The 11,274-nt window shown below is 37.1% G+C and overlaps 1 protein-coding gene across 3 annotated transcripts in view; it reads right to left on the reverse strand.

Moving 5' to 3' along the window:
* The window catches only part of rpap2 (RNA polymerase II associated protein 2), a 111,429-nt gene extending 100,670 nt beyond the window's left edge, over positions 1–10,759 (reverse strand). For all 3 annotated transcript variants that reach the window (XM_078560784.1, XM_078560783.1, XM_078560785.1), the window contains exons 1-7: positions 10,562–10,759; positions 8,416–8,514; positions 6,430–6,495; positions 4,900–4,988; positions 4,473–4,505; positions 1,464–2,490; positions 910–1,004 (exon numbers count right to left, since the gene is read on the reverse strand). In XM_078560784.1, the coding sequence (XP_078416910.1) occupies positions 910–1,004; positions 1,464–2,490; positions 4,473–4,505; positions 4,900–4,988; positions 6,430–6,495; positions 8,416–8,514; positions 10,562–10,711 (1,559 nt within the window). In that variant the 5' untranslated portion in view covers positions 10,712–10,759. The remainder of the gene's footprint in view (positions 1–909; positions 1,005–1,463; positions 2,491–4,472; positions 4,506–4,899; positions 4,989–6,429; positions 6,496–8,415; positions 8,515–10,561) is intronic.
* Between the last annotated feature and the right edge of the window lie 515 nt (positions 10,760–11,274).

Here is an 11,274-nt window from a genome sequence, read left to right on the forward strand (position 1 = left end):
AATTACACCCATAAACCTAAGTTTCTATTAGTGGCCTTGCGCCCAAAAGGACCAGCTTAGTTTTCAGAGCCTCTTCAAAGGCCTGCAAAAGATTTAATAGCAGAAACTCACAACGGATATTAATTCACCCCGGAGCGTGGCCAGTTTTGTAGCCAGGGCCTGCTTCTAATGCAATTTTTAAAAAACTTAAAAGGTTGTGGAAACGTGAATCACATTGAAAGCAACTTGCTTGAAAAAGGTGCTTAAAAATTATGATCTTTTCCATCAGTTACACCAATTCCTGCCTAATTACGCCAAAAAAACAGCACCAACAAGAAGCAACTTCAGGCTATTGCATCTTTATACATAGGAAACCATGAATTTCAGACAAAAAAAAAACCTTGAAAGTTAGGATCCATTACAGGAAAGATCTGTTTAAGATCAACATTGATAGAAGACTAGGAGTATCAGAAAAATCTCCGAGAAAATAAATAGAAAGGCTTTTTGCTGAAATAAGCCATTCGTTCTTCTCTATCTACTAAAAGAAGGTTTAATGCAAACTTTTGTTAAATGGCATATTTATGCATATTATTTGTATTGGCACATTTAAAAAGTGCAATATTGTATGATGTTCCTATGAAAGCACCAGTCAAGTGATGCAATAGCACCCTGAAAAATTAAATCTAGAGGTTCAATTAAGAAACTCAAGTGACACAAATACTTTTAAATGTCATTCACTGATGTATTTTCATTCACGCATCCTACTGTTTTCATTTCCAAAAAGGTAATTCTCCAAGAATACGAGATTAGAATAGTAACTTGCAAGTAATTCATAGTAACTACGCTAACTTCGAAGAATTACTGAGGAGTAAAGAGACCACGGAATCTAGGTGGATATTAATAAACACCTGCCAATATTGTTATACTTACATTTTTTGAAGTCTATCCAGCACAATCCGTTTGCGGATCTGGTGCTGCGCAGCAAAATCTACCAGTGGAAGAACTGGATTCTCCTCTTCATTTCCCTAAATTCCAAATAAAAATTCCACTTAGTCTCATTTAATTTGAATTCTCGTTGAATTAATTTAGGCTTTGGGGGACTTACCAAAGTGTGCTTCTGGAACTGTACACCAACGATGAGTGAACATGCAGGGGGGTAGGGGTTGGTGGGTGGCAGGAAGGGTGGGAGAAATCGGTGAGAAAAAGGATGATTTAACTGCGACATACATTAAGATTTTTTTAAACCACCATTTTAGATTGAACTACTCCCAAAGCATCATGAGGACATAAGTTTAGGCTGTTACAAGTAGTTACCAGATTTCTACTCTTCAGATTGTAAAGGGGATGCTCCTAAAGTCATAAAGCTAAAAGTTACAAAAAACCTCAACAAGCCAGCCAAGCACCAGAATATGGCAAACTTCTCAATGCAAGTTATTAAATGTTATTCCCTGGTACTATTACAATGTTCAAAGTGTATGACTTACCTGCACATAATTTATGGATTGAGAATTTTCATCACAATTGCTTTCAACATCCTCAGGCAAAACATACTGCCCCTTATAAAACTCGCTGACCTTCAAATTAAGTAATTCGGATTCCTGCTTTATTTGTTCAAAATTTGGTAATGGTCTTGCAATGGTCTCTGGCCTTCCAACTTGAACATCTTTGGTCAAGCCATTTTTATTGTTTCCAGCATTTTCACTAGGGTTGGTGATTTCAACCACTTCCAGACTGTCCAAGTCATCTTCATCAAGCTCTTCTTGCTCAGTTACGTAAGGTGTTCGACTTGGCCAATTTGTTGGTATTTTCATGCATTTTAAATTGGAATCATAAAGAAATCTTAATGTTTCTTCTGTATTCCATTCACTCAGTGTTTGTCTTAGTAATTCCAGAACATTACTTTTAACACCAGGCAGTTCAGCTACTGAAATGCATCTACCTGAACTAGAATAGCACGAATATTTTGATTTTACTATCAGCATCTTCAGTGATGCAGCACCCTTCTTGCTTAGACCATATGTTGTAAAATTTTTATCTGCCACAAGCTTTTCATTATCTTTTAATTCTGTCAATGTAGTCATTGGAGATGGGTTTTTCTCTGATGGCAGAGAGCACTTTTCTTTTGGCACAAGGGTCAGTTGTTCAGCTTCTACACTTTGGGACAATCTAGGACTTGATTCCTCAGTATTGTTAACATGGCATTTCTTCAATTGTTGTGCAACATTTTCTACTTCATGATCCATTTCTAAATGTTTTGGCACAGGTACCATTTTCTTAGGTTTTGTAGCTATGCCTCGTTGCTGTTTTTTGAACAGTTTCTGCTCTGTAGTTTTTAAATTACACTTTTCTCCAAAAAGAATGGTGGAAACAAACTCTTGGTCAGAGTCACTGCTATTGTTCTCACTTGAGGAGGAGGTAGACACTTTCCGATCTTCCATAAAGGGAGGATTATCAACATCTGAAACCTGGATGCTTGAACTTTGAAATCTCACTTCTTCTCCAGAACTACCTCTACAAGAGAAGGAGGATAAATTATTGCAAACAATGACAGAAAAAAATAGTTTCAAGCTGACAGAAAAAAAAATTCTGGTCATACATCATAAAATTACAAATTTAACATTAGTTTCTGCTTTAAATAAACAGGACAGACTGTTCAAGTATTAATATCTTGTAATGAATCTATTCTTTATTTCATTTCCCGACTGGTTTGTGAATCTCCACACTTCTCTTCAGGTCTCTGAAGCTATCTGTAAATCTTACCCAAATTTTGTTGGAGACCTTGCAGCAAATCCTTGCTCGATCCTACTGGTGGTTTACATATTTTGGAGGCTTTAGCTGGCCAGTTGTCTATTTGGTCCAGTAGCTTCCATTATGATGAATGGGGAGGGATTCTGAGCAGAGAGTAACACCCCAATCATCACTAGGTTATAGACCTGCCCCCATAATGACTAGAGCATGAAAATGGAGGAAGAAATTTGCTTGCAGCTGCCATAGCTGAACCTTCTTTGTTTCTGTCCAAAAGCAGTAGGCCTCCAAAAAAAACCTTACATTTACATAGTGCTTTTATTCTAATAAAACATCCCAAGGTGCTTCACAGGTTGTCAAACAAAACATGATTCGGAGCCACGTTGGGGTCAGAGGACTAAAAGTTTGGTTGCAGAGGTAGGTTTTTACTGAAAGTGTCAAAAAAAAGGTAACGAAGATAGAGAGTGAATGCCAGAGCTTAGGGCCTCGGCAGCTGAAGACATTGTTACTTATGGTGAAATAATTAAAATTGGGATGCACAAGAGACCAGAATTGGAGAGGCGCAGATATCTCACGGGGCTGGAGAGCGGAGGAAGTTAAGAGATTTGAAAATGATAAGAATTCTAAATTTCCCCTGTGAGAGAGACTTGCTTGTTGCGACATCATTATTCCTATGAGCCCCTAGCAAGAGTCATGAAACATCGGTCCAATGCTGACTTGCCTCAGAATTTTTAAAAACACATGCTAATAACCTCAACAAATCATTCAAAACCGTGTGGCCTTTTCATATTCTCCTTTTGAAGTGTATTTTGTTCATTAGGTGTCATGCTGCAGTGAGACTGATGTAGAAACAGGGCAAATAGCACTGGAGGAAACCCCTGATTTAAAGCCTAGACTCCTTGTGTGTGAAGCAAGAGGAAGGAAGTTCATACTGGCTGCTGTTTTTCTCTACATTATGGCAGTGACAACACTTTATCACCATTTAAGTACTTTTAAAGTGCTTTGATATCCTCACCTGATGAAAAGATTTATATAGTGCCTAAGTTCTTTTAATAACATTCCAGAGTGAACTTTTATTTTAGATGAGAGCACTTTAAAACTTTTAAATATTAAACAAATTATCAATAAAACTAGCCCTACTTATTAGAAAATGCTGATTGCAACTGTCTTGAATGGGAGGCAACTTTCTTCCCACATTTACATTTAGCAAAATATACAGACAAATGCGCCATCTTCTGGTCAATCTTATTAAGGAATAGCTTTCAAAATCTCAAATATCTCTTCACTTTTCTACAAGCATGCACGTAAATGCACTTTTTATTTTATCTCTCACTTTCATGCACAAAAGGCATTAAAGGCAGAAAATTAAATACAAGATCAAAGCCCAAATCTCCTAAACAAATGGCAGTACAATTAATTAGCAATGATCAACTTTAAAAGATAAATAATACAAAGCATTGTGTACAGGTAAATGAAAACATCACTTAACAGTGAGCAATAAAGGATAAACAAATTGTATCAATTGTGCTATCACCACGTATTTTCATCACAGCTGAATAACTGATTGAATGACATGAGTTATTGGTTCATAAATTCTCTAGTCAAACAATTTCAAGAGTGCACTGTGAGATATAGAGCAAGTCGCATACAAAGGTTTTCCTGAAACTACTCATTCTTGATAATAAATGCCAGAAACAAAAGAAAATTTCCAATGTACTTCACAAAACTTTAATTAAACTATTGCATACCTTTGTTCTTTTAATAACTGACATGCTGAAGATCTACAAAACAAAAGACAATAATTTCTCACATTAAAATAAATATTGATGTTTTTCCAATTTCTTGCAGTAGCCACACTTGAGCCTTTCCATTAACAGCTGTGGTGACAACCCAAATTCATCACATGAGAGGCCATCATTCCCTTAGTTAGGGCTGGATTGCAACCAATATTCCAAGGGAAAAAGGGCAGCAAGATAATCCACAGCCTCACCCAGTCACTCATGTTTTCTCTTTTTATGACTAGACACAAAATGTTACATGCACATTTTTAAAAAATTATATTTTTAAATTGCAGATTAGCTATGTTTCCATTGTTTACACTTCCTTATAGCTAGTACTAAAAGTTCAAATGAAAAAAAAAATATTGTAAATCATAAATTTAGAACAAATATTCACCTTTCTTGTTCCCGTGACCATAATGGGTTCTTTGGAATCTGAGCTTCTAGATATTTGGAAGCTTTGTAACAAAAATTGCTGCAAAAACACTGTTAAAATAGTAGGTTTCAGTTTGAATTTGTATTTACAGTAATCACCTTTCTTCAACTTAAACATCTTACAGTAGTCCTTTTCTAAATTTTATTATGTTTTCCTTTAATTTGCACCCCTTCCCCAGTTCCTCATGATTATAACTTGCAATGATTTTTCAGACACCAACTTTGTTTGTATCTTGCCCAAGCACAAGTAGATTATTGGACTATTGAGATGTGCAGTCAAAGCCAGAACCAATGAGTAGCGCTTTTTAGCTAGTCAGTGAATGGTAAACAATAGACCAAGCTGTCCCACTCTGCTGCTTTTCAAATTTTAAAGTAATTTGGTAGGGTTTGTCATCCTTTAGTCCACTACTCAACAGCAGTTATAGGCCTGTTAACAAGTTTTGGTACATGAATTTGACCATAATTAAAGGGTCATTAACTGTAGAATGATGGGAACAATTACAACATTTTTCTCTAGAATATTCAACTTTGCAGTCAACAGATTGATGTCTTGTGGACTCATTGCATGACAACATGGTAATGATTTCTAACCTCAGTGCTATCAACTTACAAAAAAACTGGAAGGCTTAAAGCACAAGTTATTACATCTACTGCAGTTTATTGACTAGGCCAATTCTGCAATAGGCAAATAATACTGAATGAAGAATGATTGTGTTGAAACATCTAATACTGACTGCCCAGATCAAAAATCAATGTCTTTATCACTGCCTTTTAAGAATGTCAGTCATAAATTGAACCTTCTTCTAAAGGAAAACATAACTTGAGTAGTTGTGGGCCAGTTATTTTTCCTTTTAGCAATTGGTACCCTTCTTATCTGCCCTTCACAGAGAGGTTAAGCGTCAACCACATTTGTTTGGGATTGGAGTCACATACTGGCTAAAACAGGTAAGGACAAGAGATTTCCATTCCTCAAGGAAATTAGTGAACAAGTTGGGGTTTTATGACAACTTCGTGATACTTTTCTATAAGAAAACTAATATCAGCTTTATATTTCCAGATTCTTCTTATACTGAATTCAAATTCTCAAACTTCCATGATGGGATTTGAGCACACGTTTTGTGAATTATCAGCCCAGTCTCTGGATTACTAGCCCAGTAACAGCTGGAATGTCTACTTGGTGATAATAGTATTCACATGTGCTATTTCTGACAATATCAGCAATATTTATCATGCATTATTACAATTAACTTTCTTAGGACTGCAAGCATAAGGACAACATTTAACATTTTTTTTTAGCTGTTCCCAGTGTATACATCGCTTTATACTTTGAGAGTATTTGAAGCAATGAGTTAAACAATGCTGGAAGAATTCCCATGCAGTGCTGATTCCAGGGTAAGGTGCAAACCCAATTTCCATGCATAAAGCTCACGGTATTCCCTCAGCACAAAATTAAATTCTTTAAATCAACTAGAAAAATTGAAAAAAATCTTGCCTTTCTTTCAGTAATGTCATAAACTCGATTGGTTTTGGTAGATATTTTGTATTGCTGTTTAGGTACCTGAAAGGAATAAATATACATTTTTAAAATTCATGGGTTACATCAAAATCAGCAGTAGGGCTGCCAAATGGCTCGGTTGGTTAACACAAATAAGAGCTATGTTATATTGATCAAGGAGGTCTCAGATTCAATTCCCAGTCTGCACAATTATCCAATCTGACCTGAGATGGTGCTGTGAATGTCTTTAAAACCCCTCAGCAAGGAGGGAGTTTAGGAGGGGGGGGAGAACGGGACACAGACAAAATTCTCACTCTTAATTGCTAACCAACAATCTCAGTTGGAAGCAGACAGATGTAAAATATTGGCAGGATTAGTTTAGACAGTAAAATAATCTACTCACGATAACCTTACATGTTCCAGGCATGAAACATGGCTCTTAGAACCATAACACAGCAAGGAGTTGATGCCTTCAAAGACAAGAGGAAGTGAGGGGAGGGGGCTAGTTGGATAACAGTAGACAAAGAAAACAACTTGGACACACACTTTTGTTCATAGTGCTCTTCCCATCTGCAGGGGGAAAAAATTGTATAAATAGGTATCTTGTTAAACAAGACCACAACAGCCACTCACCTAATGTCACCACTTCAGCGACTTCAGTGACTTATGTTATAAGACATGTCCTATGCCTCTTGCAGCATTTCTATTCACTTCAATGGGGCCAATACAATGGAGTGGCCTCAGAGGCAATGTGAACTGAATGGACATTAGAAAGGTTTCTAATGATGATGCATAAAACAATACTGAACTGATAGGCTTTTTTCCTTTCTGGTGATCAAGTTATATCAGATCTGCTTCCAAGTGAATCAAAAGAGATAAAGAATTGGTTGGAGATTCTCAAAGTTGCACAAAAACCCTCTATGTAACAGATCATGAGAAATGAAAGAAAATTGAAGAAAAAAAATTCAAGAGACAGGGAAAAGAAAAAGGGAAAAAAAAAAGTACTTGGACAGAAGAATGGCACAGGCATGAGGGAGCTCAGTTATGTGGGAACACCAGAGAAGCTGAAATTGTTCTCCTTAGAGCAGAGGTTAAGGGGAGATAGATTACAGCAGTTCTAAATTATGAAGGGTTTTGATAGGGTAAATAAGGATAAACCATTTCCACTAGAAGGAGAGATGAGAATTTCCTTTTTAAAAAGTGCAGAGAGTTGTTAAGAATACACTGCCTAAAAGTGGTCATAGAAGTAGATTCAACAGCAACTTTCAAAAGGGTATTGGATATATACACTGGGGAAAAAACACTATTTACAGGGCAAAGGAGAAAAGAGCAGAATGGGTCTAATTTAGGTAGCTCCTACATGATGGGCCATATACCCTCCTTCTGTGTTGCACAATTATATGATGGTGCTTTGGTTAAAGAGAAAAAATAGTCTATACCTTTTTAACCAAAGCAAATTATTCCAAACTAGGATTATGCACAGCTATTCTAACAATTACAACTTTTTTTTATATTCTTGGTCAGCTCAACAGTCTCACTTTTTTTTTGCAAATTATTCCCCAAATTGTGCCATCAGTTCCAATCAGGGACTTTGAACCTTTAGCCACTTCACTTTGTCAAAATAGCAATGACTGTATGTGGAATTTATTAATCTTTTGATAAGATCATAAGAGTTAGGCGCAGGAGTAGGCCATTTGGCTGCTCAAGCCTGCTCTGCCATTAAATAAGATCATGGTCGATCTGATTGTGTCCTGAACTCCACTTTCCTGACTGCCCCCCATAATTCTTGACTCCCTTGTCCATCAAAAAACCTGTCAAACTCAGCCTTGAATATATTCAATGACCCAAGTCATCTCATTTTCAAAGCAGAAACAAAGAATCAAGATACACTATTAACTAACATTTATTTTCCCTACAAAAGTCTTACTATGAACAATTCAAACAATTCCCCAAATTAATTCAAAATAAATACAACAGACTTACATTCTCAAGTTTATTTTGGCAAGCAGGATAGCCACACTGTTTGATGATGGAACGCTCTTCCACAACATCCTGATAATGGAGTGGAGTAATAAACTTTACCTAAATTGGAACAGAAATAGGAACAAATTACGCAAAAATCTCTGCAAATAAGGTGCATTATAGTCATAAAACAATCATTAAAAAATTACTAAATTTCAGTTTACAGTCAGCCCTGGAGGAAGTTAGATCCCAAATTATAAAAGGATAACATTTACATTTGCTACTTAAATCAAATAAGTATTTCACTTAGACAATTAACCCAATAACATTTTGCTGTGCATACCCAGAGGTTTAGTAAATTTAATGCGCTCCTTCAGTGGGTACTTTAATTCACCTGGTTCTGGGTTAATAAAATGGATCAAGAAAACCACAAAGTAGGGGAACATTTAAGAAATAATGACTGCAAAATAATTACATTCAATGCAAGAATAGAAAAGGGAAAAAGAAAAGCCACAAGGGTATTTGAGTGAGAAATAAGCAAATTGTGATAAAGTGGGCTGTGCCAAATTAAATCAAGGGCATTAACATATCAATAGTAAGAAAGAGTAGTCAAAGAAAAGGACTAAAAAGGGAGATCTTCTTGTGGAGGCAGAGGGCATGGCTAAGGCACTAGAATGAGTATTTTGCATCCATCACTAAAGCAGGTGCTGCCAATGATACAGTTAAGGAGGATGTAGTAGACAAATTGGATAGGATGAAAATAGATAAAGAGCAGCTACTTAAAAGTCACCTAGTCTGGATGTGATGCATCATTGGTTCTTTTTTAATAACTCGTGGGATGTCAGCATTGCTGGCAAGGCCAGCATTAATTACCCATCCCTAATTACCCTTGAGAAGGTACTGGTGAGTCCCCTTCTTGAACTGCTAAGGGTGGAAGCATAAGTTGAGAAGACTGTTAAAGAAGCCTATGGGATTCTTGGCTGTGTAAACAAAGCACAGAATATAAAAGCAAGGAAGTTATGCAAACCCTTTATAAATCACTGGTTAGTCCATTTGCTGGTGGATTGTTTCTAATTCTGAAAACCACATTTTAGGAAGGCTGTCAAGGCCTCACAACAGAGGTTCCCAAACTGGGGGGTCAGGGGCTAAGATTTTGGGGTTGTGAGCTCTGAGGCAGCAATGACACCTGAGGAGCTTGGACTGAGTTATGACAGCTGCAAGGCCCCTTTAAATGTTTTTTTCCTCCTGTCAGTGGACATGGTTTAACAGTCTGTTCTCTGGGGCCTGATTGTTGCTGCAACCACAGCCTGTATGAAGGTAGGCCTTTGCTTTTTTCAGAGCAGACCCAGAAGTTTTAAACCCCCCTAGTTAACCACTCATCCTCTTCCTCAACAAGCATCCACCCTCCACGAGCTTTCACTCTGGAGTAACACGAACTCTGACATTAAAATGGGGTCACATTGGCAAAGCATTTGGGAAGCATTGCCTTACAGAGAATGCGGAGAAGATTGACTAGAATGATACTAGGGATGAGAGACTTCAGTTATGTGAAGAGACTAGAGTAGGTTAAAGGGAGATTTAATAGAAGTGTTCAAAATTATGAAGGGTTTTGACAGAATAAATAAGGAAAAACATTTTCTAGAAGGGTCAGATTCCAGAGGATACAGATTTAAGGTAATTGGCAAAAGAACCAGAGGAGAATTGTTTTTTAAATACAGTGCGTCATAATGATCTAGAATGCACTCCCTAAGTGGAAGCTATTTCACTAATAACTTTCAAAGGGGGCTAAGTAATTGTAGGGTAAAAAAATTGCAGGACAATGTGCAAAGGGGAGTAGAACTAATTGGATGGCTCTTTATAAAGCTGGCACAAGCACAAGTGGACCAACTTCTTCTGTACTGTATCACACTATAATTCCATTTACAAGACATTTGTGCACTCTTATTAGAAAACATGCAGCTACATAACAACGGTGACTACACTAGCTGTGAAGTGCATTCGAATGCCCTGTGGGTGTTATAGTCACAATATAATCACAAGTTCTAAATACAAGCCAGGAACTGAAAGATGTTGCACAGTCAGAATGATTTTTGTGGCAATTTCACTTTTAGAAATGTTGAGCAAACCTCCATCATCAACATTATAGATTCAAAAAAAATGGACTCACACAATCCAACAGAAATTCTTCTGTGACATTTATTTCAAGCAGTTGTTCAACAACATGAAGAGCTTTTGCCTCACATTCACGTTTCTTCCTCAAAGCCACCTGCAATGCAGCCTTTCTACAGGTGGTACATTTAGACAAAGGGAAAATCATGTTAGGACAAGTAAAGTTACTTATTTCAGGATAATGTTTATTTATTTCCTATGTGTATTTACCCTGAGGATGGTGCACAGCTTTATTTTTCCTCTCCAGTGTCTGTAGGTCTCTATTCTTCAGCAAAGGTAGACCAGATTTGTAACCAATGGCAGCAATAACTTGACATTTAGAAAATGATCTGTGACTGTGGGATTGGTATTGGAGGTGAGCAGGTCAAAGACATCTGCCAAAGTTCACTTTGGCATCACCAGGGCACCAACCCACCAACAAATATCTCCAAAGTTTTCCTATAGTATTTATGATTGGAAGGGTGGGGAGGAGGAGGAGGAAACGGGGAGAAATGGCAGTTGGATAGTAATGCTTTGAGGAGAAAACCATTGGTTCACCTAGCCTACTCTTCCAAAGCTCCCAAACTTCCTTAATGTTATTCTGGGATTAACAACCCTGCATCCCTTTCTTAATTGGGAATTCATCCAGTCCATTTTTAAACACTAAACTGGTTTTCTGTTTCGCCTCCAGTGGCAATCTGTGCCACAATTTTATTACTGTCTTTATGAATA

This window comes from Cetorhinus maximus, chromosome 17, assembly GCF_964194155.1.
Source record: "Cetorhinus maximus chromosome 17, sCetMax3.hap1.1, whole genome shotgun sequence".
Classification (NCBI taxonomy): domain Eukaryota; kingdom Metazoa; phylum Chordata; class Chondrichthyes; order Lamniformes; family Cetorhinidae; genus Cetorhinus; species Cetorhinus maximus.